We start from the raw sequence: 12,869 nt of genomic DNA on the forward strand, positions 1-12,869 counted from the left end.
CAGAAACCCTACCTGCTCATTGTATGTCACTGAATATAAGACCAACAGCTAAATGCTGTATTGGAATTTGTGAGAAATCATACTTGACCAACTGTGTGAACAGTAAATCTGAGCACTGTGCAAGAAAGCCAAATATAACATCCCTACATGTTATCATTATCAATTGTGTTTCTGGACAGTTTAAAATCTTAAAAGACTGACAGCTGTTTGATGAAATATGCCTAGAAAAACTGGATGCAGGCGAACGGGTACTCTTGGCCACTAGTTCGTTCTCCCATGATGCAATGGGGTTTCCTTCCTATCTCGCGCCTTTCCGTCAGAGCATTCCATCTTGCCTCATAGCGCTACAGTCGGGCTCAGCCAACGCACAGTCGTTGTTGTTGTAGTGAATAATGGCGGCATCGGGAGGCGGATTATCATCTCCCGCTAATGTCGCGGGCTCCTGCAACTCGGCACCAGCCCGGGCTCGTTTCCCGGGCCGGCCATGGGCAGCTCGTAACCGGTTGCGATCGGAGAAACGTCCTCAACGCGGAAGGTTGTGCTTAGACGGCGGAGAGGTGGTTACTGGAGGGCCGAGGCCCGTCAACATCGGCCTGGCGTTGAGCGAGGATCCGTCTCTGCTGCGCCTACTCGGGGTGACTGAGAAGCACAGGCGCCAGAAAGATGCTGGATTTGACTCAAGCGGGAGTGAGGAGGTGAATAATCTAACTTTACCCTGTCAGCCAACCAGTAAACAATACACCAACTGGGACACAACAACCCAGCTTGTGTAAAAGAAAGGCGTTAAAAATGATTTACATTCTTGCTCAAGGCAGTTGAGCTATAACGTTAGCTTGCAACCATTCACCCAAAAATAGGCATTGCAGTTAGCTCTCTGCCAGCTGGGTTTGCTCCACATAGCTTAGTCGATGGATAACCGTCCAGTCTATACCTAACTTACTTATTAATACCAGTTGCAACAGCCATGCACAGAGTTAAGTGACTGTCCAGCAGTTTGTTTGCATGAAAATAGGCGGAAACTTTGGTGGTAGTTCAACTATCATGGATGCAGCTTTGTTATGTGGAAAGAAGTTTAGATGAACGGGTAGATTAGTTTACATCATAGTGTTTTGAAGGGTCCTAGTGCTGGCCTCAAAGGGGTGCTTATCTTATTGTAGTTAAAACGTCGCCGCCACTTGGGTAACGTTACTATCCACGTTGCACCTGTCAGCTGACTAGCCAGTGTTTTGAACGTCAGCCTAACGTGGGATTTAATGGGACGGGAAACAGAAACGTTATCCAGACGTTATACTCGGAAAGATTAATTTGCACGGTACACTCAACAGTTTTGTTCAGTATCTTCCTTACATTGAGAACGATCCCTGTTTTTAAACCTTTGTCCTCCCCTTCATCTACATCTCCCTTTCGTGTCTGAAGTGGATTTAAAGGTGAAATCAACAAGGAATCTGGGCTTTTACCTGGTCAGTCTTTCATGGAAAGAACAGGTGTTTGTATTAGTTAAAACTCAGTGCATGTTGCTAGGAATAGTCCTTTTTTATATGGAATATGCTCCCATCGAAAAGCTTTTTTTTTAATGCTCATATACTTTGTTAATGCAGTCACAACAGTAGTTCTGCAAATGAAATCATATTGTTTGAATAGGCCTGGACATATCATTGCATCAGCAGTTGCCATAGGTAGATATTACTGAATCTGCAGTAAAGCTATCATGGCTTTTGTTGATTGGCATGCATGAGTGAGTCTGGAAGTATGGACAAATATTGTTCAGTACTGAAACACACGACAACATAATTTATGTAGTTGTAGACCCTCTATCATTTGACATGTTATTTGTGTCTCTGAAGAATAATCGTAAGAGTATAATCTGTAGAATGATATTGCCTAGTTGATGGTCATAATGTTCTGCCACTTTAAATTTTGCCACTTTCTCATTGAACACTGCCAAAGTCTTCAAATGATTAAAAAAAAATAAGGTCTAGAAAATGAGTCGAACTGTGGAATGGAAAATGTGTAGGAACTTTATTATTATCTACTTTCCACTTCCCATTATGAGCGGTCAGCTACTAGATAAATTGTAGATGCCCTGTGCAGTTGCTGATTAGAGCAGGAATTATTCTACATAATACAAGAATATTCTGCCACAACAAGAAGATCTGTCCTATTATATTCATATTTGTAATGTTTCTTCATAGCAGCCAGTACATTGGAGATCATTCACAATTTGAGGCCCCTGTTTACCCCCACTGGGATGATGATAATCACGATGACCCAAATAGGATGACATCAAATTGTTTAATGCAGTTCAATCTACACAGCAGGGGCTTCAGTGCCAGTCATGAATCCGACTGCACTGATGCAATCCTTTAGAGTGGACTGTAACGGAGTCACAAGGCTCATGCTAAGCCTGTGGGCACTGGACACATCAATTAGTGCCACACACTCACCTCCACTGGGATGCTGTGACATGGCTTTCGTGTGGGGAGTTTCATCGTTCTTAAATGTAGTCAGTCGAAGATGGATGTGAGTAATAAGAAAACCTGCTGAAGTGTGCTTTTGAACTGTTGTAGTGTGCAATGTCTTTTGCATTTGGTGTAGACTGGTGCCTGAATTAGGGAGCATTGGAGACATTGATTGTGATGCAGTGTTTCTTCAGTAACTTCATGTAGCGGTTGAGCTTGGGTTTCTGTTACTTTAAAATAAAAATATTACACTTTTTTGTTTTAGAGGAAAATTGGGCTAAACTGTACTGTTTTTTAATTTCACATATAGGTGCTACACTACTTCTGACTGAACACAGAGAAAGTACTGTGTTGTATTCTACTAAAAACTGACACTTGCAGAGAGACAGTGAACAAGTAACATCTCCTGAGTTATTATTTATAGTTGAATCATAGACTGAAAACAAAATCTCAGCTTCATTTGGTTCAAGACCTCAGTACTGTACTGATGCAACACTCCAGTAAGAGAGGAGAGCACCATAGTTCAGAGAGCAAGCATTGGGCCAATTCCTAATAATCTAATAATGAACTCAGACAGAAGTGGATGAGATGTTATTTAGACATTTTACTGAAAAGCTAAAAACCATAAGAAGATATTGTTTCTGGGTTTTGTCTTTGCTTTTGATGGGGGTGGGGGGTGGGGGGGTTGTGTTGCAGAATGCTTGCATAGGCTTGTGTGAGTTTGAAATTTAAGATTAACTGCACAAACTTCAGTTGTGCTTCAACATGTAATTATGATAGCAAGAGGGTGAAAGCTTTGTGGCAATGTTTATCCCTCCCACACCCATAGAAACCTGAGCATCTGTTTAACCCATTCATTATCATTGTTTGTAACCAGATATTGACTGGGCAGGCATAGCAGTTAATGGTTTCATCATCTGCTAGCATCCCTCTACCACACCAACACCACTCTCTCAATTATGGAATGCTGACTATTCTAGATGTGCTGGCTGATTATTATTGCGTCCATTCATGTCTTATTTTACAAATTACACTTTTAGTAATCTTCAGTGAAGCTTTAAGCAATAATATGCTACCAGTTATGCATATATTCATGGTATGTAATAACACACACTGTTAAGATTGTCATTTTGACAGTGACTCTTTCATTTATAGAGCAGACTTGTTTTTTAATCGCGGTACTTTTAAATCTTGCATGATGATCGCTGAAAAGCTATACTTTGTCTCTGTTTTTCTGTAGGAGGAAGATTTCGCCGGATTTGGGACCACAACAGTTCGTCCACAGCAAATTCCTGGCCGACTCCCTCAGTCGTCATTACTCAGACAAGCAAAGCCTCCCCCAGCTCCAGACGTTTCTCCGGGAGGAAAGCCTTTGATTGGAAAAATTGTACCGAAGACCCCTAAACCGGCGTTGATTGGGAAAATTGTACAGAGGGTCTCTAAAGAGGACCAGGGTGTCAAAGAGAGTCCAGGAATGGACAAACCAGTACCCAAGTTAGTCATTAAACTGCCTGGCAAGCAGGTAGCTCCCAGTCCAAGGGCCAGACACACAGGTCAGCAGGCATCAGGTACACAGAGCAGTACAAAATCAGAGGGCTCTGTCAGGAAGACAGGAGAAACGGTGGACTCAACTTTAGCAACTCGCGCAGGCAGCACGCAAAACCAAACAGCCACTGCCTCAGCTAGTGGCACCAAGCAAGATAAGCTAGTGTGCACCCTGACGGTGGTCAAGGGCAGAGAAAAAGCCTCCAGGGTCAAAGAGCCAGGTGAGGTGTCAGAGGACTCAGAAGCAGACCAAGCCCAGCCGCAGAGGTCTGTGAAAAGCATGAAGGGGTCTCAACGTGGGGGCACCAAAGCCGCCGGTGGCACATCTCAAGCAGTTGCTCTGTCCCCCAAATCCTTTAACAAGCAGCAGAGGAGGAGAATGGTCAAGGATATGGGTGCCTCTCCTGAGGCTGGAGCTGAGGCCGGGGCCCAGAGTGGACAGGATGCAGCGATGCCCCTAGAGTGCAAGGCCGGAGATTCCCCTAACAAAAAAGCATCACCCAAAAAACAACGCAAATCTTTATATGGGCATAGGAGGAAGCCACCTAAAAACTTTGGGGCCGTAAAAACGAGCCGTATTCGTATCAGGCGCGTCTTTTACGCCTATGTACCAGAGCTCATTCCAGCTGCACCGAAGCAGGAGAGAGAGGAGCAGTTGCAGGGTCAGAGCATCACTCCATCAGAGAGTGAGCCTAGCTCATCTTCTGAACAGGTCCAAAAGAGCTCCAACAACACCTCTACACCTGTAGTGAGCGCAAGATCCTCCCGGGTCATCAAGGCCCCCAAGAGGTTCCTGGACGAGGAAATCATAGCCTTTCCAAAGGGCTCTCCATCAAATTGGCTGAAGAGTCATGTAAAAGAGGAGGGCAAACAGAGTTTATCATGTCATGAGTCAAATTATGATGGCAGCTCATTGCAGTCGGACGAGTCTGTATCTGTGGTCGGCAGCCCATCTGCTGTGAGGAAGATGTCGTCGAAGCTCAGTCCAGGCTCCGGTCACCTAGAGGTCTACAAGAACCTCAAAAGGCTTACCTCCAAACTGGCAGAGAAGAAGAAAGGCCAGTCCAACGCTCAGGGTGATTATACAGGTCGCGGCCCCAGCTTGACCTCTCCAGTCAGGAAGAGGCGGAGGTCCAAACTAATGATGGAGGAGTTGGACTCTCCCGGTGTGGTGAGGAAACTAGCCGTGTTGGTGAACACCGATGTGGTAGCGTCCTCCCATATGCCATCAAGCATGACAAAGGAAGGAGCAGGCAATATGGAAAAAAATAGTAAGGACCTCAACTTTTCATACAATGAACCTTGACTGCTTTATTATTATTTTAATGGTATTTCTGCTAATGCAAATTGTTGAGTATTTTTTGTCTGTTATCTTTTGTCATGATGCTGCTTCTTTTGCCAGGTCTCTCTTGGGGGAAAAAAAAATATTTTTAATCTTAATGGGAATACCCAGTTAAATATAGGTTAAACAGAGAAACATTAGTTGGGAGTCAGTAGGGATCTCACCATTTGTTTCAGTTTAAATTCATGGAGCTATGATTTCATTATAAAATGATCATGGTGCAGCTTTTTAGGCATTTTAGCCTTTATTAGACAGGTCAAACTAGAAAGACAGGAAATGTTGTTTTGAATATATGAGCCTTAGCCAACTGAGCCACCAGGATGCCCCACAAACCTTTGAATCATGTGGAAATTGCACAGAAATGTCTTTAAAAGTATGGAAAAAATAATTGCTTCAGTTGTGTAGTTCTTAGTTGACTTTGCCACTGGTGGTTTTACATTTGAGGGATTAGACTTGCGTTTCACAGGTCTGAAGGCTCTTCAGTGTTGTTAATCAGCTAACAAGAGTTGCTTGATTCATGTCCTTTGGAGCAGATGGAGGCGAACCCATAGCCGGGGGCAGTAGAGAGATGTTGGAGGTCAGCGGCCCCAGCCAACGAATCGGCCTCAGCGGAGCCAATAAGAGGATGCTCCACCTGCTGAAGAAAGCTAAAGTCCAGCTCATAAAGATTGACCAGCAGAAACAGCTCAAGTTGTCACAAGTGAGAATCCATGATCGGCATGAATACAAAGCCAGGGTTCCTGCACAGGTCTGGACAGAAGTATGGAAAAAAGATTTTGATAATTGCCAGGTCTTGAAAAATTTATGAATTGGGGATAAGGTCTGGAAAAGTATTAAAAAATGTTCCCCAGTCCTGATGAATATGAAACTACACAACCCTGAAAAGCATTGTAGCCTATATTACAACATTTGGGTTGTCTCTCTCATCTAGTCTGAGTTTCCCTTGCCGGATTGCAAGTAATTTTGCTAATTATCTTGTAAGATATAGGCCTAGTAACATAATGATGTTGTTGCCTTTATTCCCTGTCTGGACCAACAGTTGGGCTCCAGAGAATTAGGAGTGGCAGCAAGTGGAAGGAGGAGGAGGAGAGTCGGGGTCTCTCTCCAAGATACCAGTCCTCAGGTAGCACCTTTGCTTCAAAATGTGTGACTTTCTTTCTTTGTTAATTCTGAGTTTGTATAAATGTATGTAGTATCTGTTCCCTGCATTCTTTGTAATCTCCTGTGCTTTGACATTTTTGTCAGTCATTTATTAGGTGCTCACTAGGAGCGCATCTATCTATAAGAGCCGAGCTCTGTGTGTTTGTTCGTTGGTTTGTCAGTGCGTTTGTTTGTTTGTTTTTTGCCGTGTGCACTGCCTATGGAGAAGGTACAGTAGGAGGTGCAGAGCCCTAAGAGCCCTGCATAAGGGAATACAGTGTGAACTTGTACACCGGGCAGTATTGTGGAAGTCGCACAAACATGAGTGAGCGCTACATTGATGCGCTGTACATTCACACACCAGGAAGGAACTGTGGTGTCTAAGCAAACACATTAATTAAATATTTTGTTCAGTGATTCTTGGTTACAACATTGTGCTATCACAGCATTTTGGTGTTAACAGGTAGAGTTTTTAAAGTCAGCGTAGTTTCATTCACTCCAATCATGCAAACCCCGAAGCAACTAAAAAGCGCATTTGTTTTAACTCTATGATTTGTTATAACAACTCTTGGTGCTATGGTTTTTAATGCTTTCTTTGCTAATATATTCAGTAGCAGCTCTAAAACACATTTTTCTATTGTTGAATGAAAGAACATTTCATTATGCAGTAGCGTAAATTACTTTTAAATGTTATACATGCCACCTGTTTTAAAAATATCAGGCCATGCACAATTGATTTCCTCAATAAAATTCCCTTAAACTAGAGGAAACTTAAGTTCTCACTGGATGTATACAACCGTTTAAAGCGTTTCACGACCTATTGAATCGATGTGGATACTAAAAATATGTACCACTAGGTATTGTGTTTCAATACCCAGTCATAATCAAGCTACTTTTTATAGTAATATATTCACTCAGTGTCCAAATGTTTCTGTGCCTCACAGTGTATTTCTTGTGTGTATGTGTAGGAGCAGCCACTGGGTGGTCCAAGGATCAAGCATGTATGTCGAGCGGCAGCAGTGGCTTTGGGGCAGCCCCGCGCCATGGTGCCAGACGACATTCCCAGGCTCAGCGCCCTGCCGCTTCATGAGAGAGAGGGCATCACCCCCTCTCCTGCAGTAGAAGGTACAGTCCATCTGCATGCATTTTTAGCTGAAACCAGCAGCTAGCGTAAGTCACCCTGTCTGTCCCAAAAATTTAAAAAAACCTTACTGCAATGTGACATTGCGGTACACAGCTATAAAGACTTTGTGAGCCCTACCAGCCGCATGAGTTGGACCGGTTGGCCGGTTGGCAAAGCATAGGTTTGCCACACCAGAGATCCTGTGTTCAAGGCCAGTGTCCACCAGACAGGACATTTAGACGTGTGTGTGTGTGTGTGTGTGTGTTGGAGCCGACACGCAGCCATGTTATCCATTGTTGCTGGGTGCAGTGCGGGAGCTACTTGCATCTGTGAAGTGTGGAAATTATTTCACTATTTGACTTGTGGTTGTATCTATACACCCATAAGTCACCAATTTTATAATGATACCCACTCAATATAAACTCACTGTGTAGTACCACAGACACGCTAAGTCTGTGTAGTAATTTCGCTCTGTGTTTTTAGGCTGTATTTTAGCCCAGCTTTTTTTTTCTCCGGGTTCGATTGCTCTGTAGCCTCATCTGTTTTATCAGATCTGTGCCTATAAATGGATATATAGCCTAAAGCAACCTTTATATTGTGCCTTCAGTTTGATTTGAAACTTTCAGTTTCATGATTGAAGCCACAGACTGAAACAAAAAACTGTGACATGACTGCCACGCCTTCTTAAAGTGCCAAGCTGGTAGCAGCTTATCATGAAGGATAGGCTTGTTTAACCAATACACATGGTGTAACTGCCCTTTGTGCTATTAGACAGGGTGACTGGCTACGCACATTTACATTTCATTACAGTTTAGGTGTTAAGCTGACACTCTTATCCAGAGCAGGGGTGGGCAGCACTGTATGTCCTCCCATCAACCGATCGTCATCACATACAGTATATTGCCAATTCCCAGAGTATTAGTCATCATGTCAGGGGGTGGGCGGGTGCGCACACACACACACACACACACACACACACAGTGTGTGCATGATGATTTCATTTGAGACATAGCTTTTAAATACACAAGGAGTTATCTATCTACCATTTCTGTGTAATATGCAAGGGCCTAAAAACTCAGTGTATTGTTTTGTAAAGGCAGCTATCAATGCTTGTGCAAACGCTGCAGATAACCCTGGATGTCTTGCACCAGGCTACTTTTTTTTATTTTTTTTGCGACCAAATGTTTATTTAAATGAAAACACACAATTTACAACCAAAAGCACGACTTATTTGAGTTTAACGATAACAGAGGTACATACTTGAAAAATAATAATAATAAATAATTAGAAGAAAAAATAAAATAAAATAATCAATTTGTAACAAATGCTATGATATTATAATCTACATACATAAAATCCAGAAGGAACCAAATGCAAAAGGTAAACAATAAGTAATAATACAACACAAGACAAGATAAGAGAGCACCACCCCCCCACCCACGCCCCAGGCACATTCACACCCACACACACTCACGCTAGGGATGTTCACTGTTGGTTACCAGCACTCAATCAGTGCGATCAGAAAAATGATATATCCCTAACACATATTCACCCCCCCCACACACACACACACCCACACACACACACCCACACACACACACACACACACACACACACACACACACACACACACACACACACACACACACACACACACAGGGAAACGTAGAGGTTCTATAAAATTACTTTGAAAGGCACCAGGTAAGGGAAGGATTCACCCTAAAAGATCTTTTAGTAAGTCAGCTGCAGCGCACCAATTGCCTAAACTAGTTTCACTAGCCCCATTAATTCTGGCAGTTGACATCTCTAGATAAATAACATCCAAAAATGTAAAGACCCAGTGTCTGGTGGAGAGGGAGTGAGGAGGTTTCCATCGCAACGCAATCATCTCTTCAGCAGCTGTCAGGCCAGCTAGTACAATGTGCCTTTTAAGCTTGGTGATATTAAGCTCCGACAAATTATTTAACAACAAGGCGGGTATAGTCACTGGGACGGTCACTGATATTAAGTCAGACAGCTTGGCTGCCACTTTAGTCCAGAACCGTGAAACTGGTGGACAGTCCCACATCATGTGAAGGAAAGTACCAAGGGCCTTCAAAGTGCATAAACTACACAAGGGATCATTAATCATTCTCATGCAGTGGAGTTTACGCGGGGTTAGATATGTTCTATGTACATAGTTAAAATGAATCTGCTGGTGGTCAGGATTGCGGGAGGCCTCCCTAATGTTTGCCCAAACAAGCTCCCAGTCGAAATCTGGGTCCAGACCTGGGCAATCATGCCTCCATAGTCTGTCTAGTGGAAGGCTATCATAGGAAGCCTCCAGAAAAACTTGATACAGTGTGAACACCATACCCCTGGCTTTCCCCTGTGTAACAAATAATTTATAAAGTGGGTGAATGGGCAAAGGTTGTTGCCATGGGACACCATATGCCCGGAGAGCTGACCTGAGCTGCAAATAAAAGAAAAATGTGGAAACCGGCAGATTGAAAGCATCACTGATATCTTGAAAGGAGCGCAAACCCATATCGTTATAAATGTCCTTCAAGTAGTGAATGTTACTGTTATTCCAATGAGAGGCTGAGATAGGTCTCCCTCCAATTAATAGATCCTTGTTGTTAAATATCGGAGAGAGCGTGTGCCACTTACAGGAGATCTTACATTGAGATTCAACTGTGGGCCAGGTCTGAATAAGATGAGAAACAGTTGGGCCGAAGCATAGTTGACATTGCTTATTGGATATGTTGGTCGTACACTATTTTCTTCTAGATTACGCCAGGAAACCGAGGCATGAGGGTCACGCCATACAAGTAGCGGTCGAAGCACAAATGACCAAAAATAGAACTTAAAGTTAGGCACCGCAAGACCACCGTCTCCCCTCCCTCTCTGTATAGTGGACAGTTTCAAACGTGGGCGCTTTCTGTTCCAGACAAATTGTGAAATATTAGAGTGGATTTTTTTTCCAATAGTTGACAGGGGGAGAGAGGGGAACAGGCTACATTTTAAACTACCAAATATCAAAGTAATTTAAATCAGCAGAAAATTGGCAAGGGAATTTCCACCGGCGTCAGTCTATTGCCGAGCCCCGGTGTATTTGTCCAATCGCCCAACCCTCTTCTGTAACGACTCACAATGAGTGCAAAAGTAGATTAAGTTTAGATTCCTAGATTGCCAACATTTCAAGCAACTAAATAGTAAGGAGTGCAAGTGTGAAAGCCATAGCTGCAGAAACCAGGCTTGGATGTTGGATGAAACGGTGAGTGCTGATTTATCATTAGTTGTTATTATTATTATTATTATTATTGTTATTATTATTATTATTATTATCAAGTGAGCACCTCTGATCACTATTGTTTCAATGAATTAGACCTGTGATATTTGCTGCAGACTGAACAGTAAGTTCACCTTCACCTTCCACCCCCTATATTCGCACTTGGCACTAATTGGAATCGTATATAATAGTACCGCAGTGTAAATTACTGAATCGGTAGATGAAGAGCAATTTTATGTTGATGACATTTGGAACATCTGCTGTGGCTCTTTCTCACAACCTCTCTCTCTCTCTCTTGCTTGCAGATGTTGCAGATGATGACGATGACGGCTCTGATCACGGCAGGGCTCAGTGGGTGGTCCCTCAGGAACACATCCGGAGGAGGAGAAGGAGGAGGAGGGGCCACAAGTTCAAAAAAAGGAAGTTACTGACTCAGTATGCACCCGGGGGTGTCCGGTCTCGGCGCTGTGGATCCTGCAAGGGCTGCGTCATAGAGCACGACTGTGGCAAGTGTATCAACTGCCGTGATAAGCCCAAGTTCGGAGGGCCCAACACCAAGCGACAGTGTTGCATGTAAGTTGTCCATAGTTGTCCAAGTTGTCCAAATCCAGATTCTTGTAGTTGTTAGGACAGACTGCTGAATTATGAATTAACTTTCTTGTCAACTTGTATAAGTTTCCTTTGTGCCATAGGCTTTAGCCATCAACACAGTCTTTGTTGTTATTCTATAGATGGTATTCTATACACTCATTAGCACTCTTTCCACTGTAGGCCATAAGCCCTGGAAGTTCAGCTCAGGAGCCTCAAGCCAAACAACTAGGGCTAAGTTTCTTTGCAGCACTAAGGCTTTGCTTCTACTGAGAAACTGCTGGGAGAGCGAGGGGTTGCATTTGACAAATACATGCTGCCATTTGATTACACCAAGGGGGCACTACATTGTTTTTTTGTTCATCCATGTGTCACACACAATATCTCAGACACCACTGATCAGATTTTGACAAAACCTAGGGAAATTCAGCATTTTCAAAATTGCCATGATTGGCCCAAGGAGGGCCCCACCATTAAAGGTAAAGAAAAGATAACATATTTGTTAATGAATGATTGTCCCAGAGGGAGACTGCATCATTTGTGGGGGATGGCATGTTTACTGCTCCTTGTTTTGAAAGGCACAGACAATTACTGCAAACACACATTCAGTGCCCACGCCAGGGGCTAGCAGCACCTATATGTTGGCAGAGCAGGTGGCTTACAGCCCCATCAGGTCCCATTACCATATAGGCAAGATGGATGAATGGAGAGATTTGCCAGTCTGATAAGTTTGGTTTTTGTTTGGTTTTTTCCACCTTACCGCTGGTTACATTTATAGAAAGGCTTCTAACAGTTGATAATGGTGGATTATCCATGAACACAATAAGTGCAACAATCAGTTATTTACCTTTTTATCTTTTTTTTTGACAGTTTGCTGCTGTATATGAACTGTGAATATCATATTTTACTTTTATAAATTGTTTAAATTTATGAAAAAAAATATTTTTTTGCACTGTGCCAGTGAAAAAATACTAGGGGCAAGCAGAACTCTGGCAAGTGGAAAAAGTCAGCACTGAATCTTGTAATTAGCAAGCTAACTAAGTGTAATGCCAGTTATCTGTGCAGTGTGAATAACCAGCTGCCCAAATTCTGCTGCCCAACACCAGGACTGAATACTGTGCTACTGTGTTTTTCCTAGGCTACGCATTTTGTGCATTATGAAACATGGAAATACCTTTTATTTATTTCCAGTAAAAGATATTAATCAATCCAGTTAATGAAGGCATATCAACTCTTACAATTCAGCACATTCATAAATGGGTATACATGTAAGTTACCATAGTTATGTGTTTTAAAATTAAATTTTTCTCTTTCTCCTACCACCAGATATAAGAAGTGTGAGCGGATTGAGAAGGGGAAAATTGGTCGCGTCGTCAAACCATTGAAACGTATGTCTCTGTG

At 42.9% G+C, this 12,869-nt stretch overlaps 1 protein-coding gene across 1 annotated transcript in view; it reads left to right on the plus strand.

The window, feature by feature from the left end:
• Nucleotides 1-392: 392 nt before the first annotated feature.
• The window catches only part of kmt2ba (lysine (K)-specific methyltransferase 2Ba), a 34,481-nt gene continuing 22,004 nt past the window's right edge, over nt 393-12,869 (plus strand). Inside the window, exons 1-7 of the mRNA XM_071517723.1 lie at nt 393-695; nt 3,700-5,275; nt 5,880-6,046; nt 6,386-6,469; nt 7,455-7,611; nt 11,186-11,453; nt 12,795-12,856. Coding sequence (XP_071373824.1) covers nt 393-695; nt 3,700-5,275; nt 5,880-6,046; nt 6,386-6,469; nt 7,455-7,611; nt 11,186-11,453; nt 12,795-12,856 — 2,617 coding nt within the window. The remainder of the gene's footprint in view (nt 696-3,699; nt 5,276-5,879; nt 6,047-6,385; nt 6,470-7,454; nt 7,612-11,185; nt 11,454-12,794; nt 12,857-12,869) is intronic.

Source organism: Centroberyx affinis, unplaced genomic scaffold (assembly GCF_046629955.1).
Source record: "Centroberyx affinis isolate AG114_WGS23_722 - 3 ecotype Tasmania unplaced genomic scaffold, CSIRO-AGI_Caff_v1 ptg000046l_1, whole genome shotgun sequence".
Taxonomy (NCBI): domain Eukaryota; kingdom Metazoa; phylum Chordata; class Actinopteri; order Beryciformes; family Berycidae; genus Centroberyx; species Centroberyx affinis.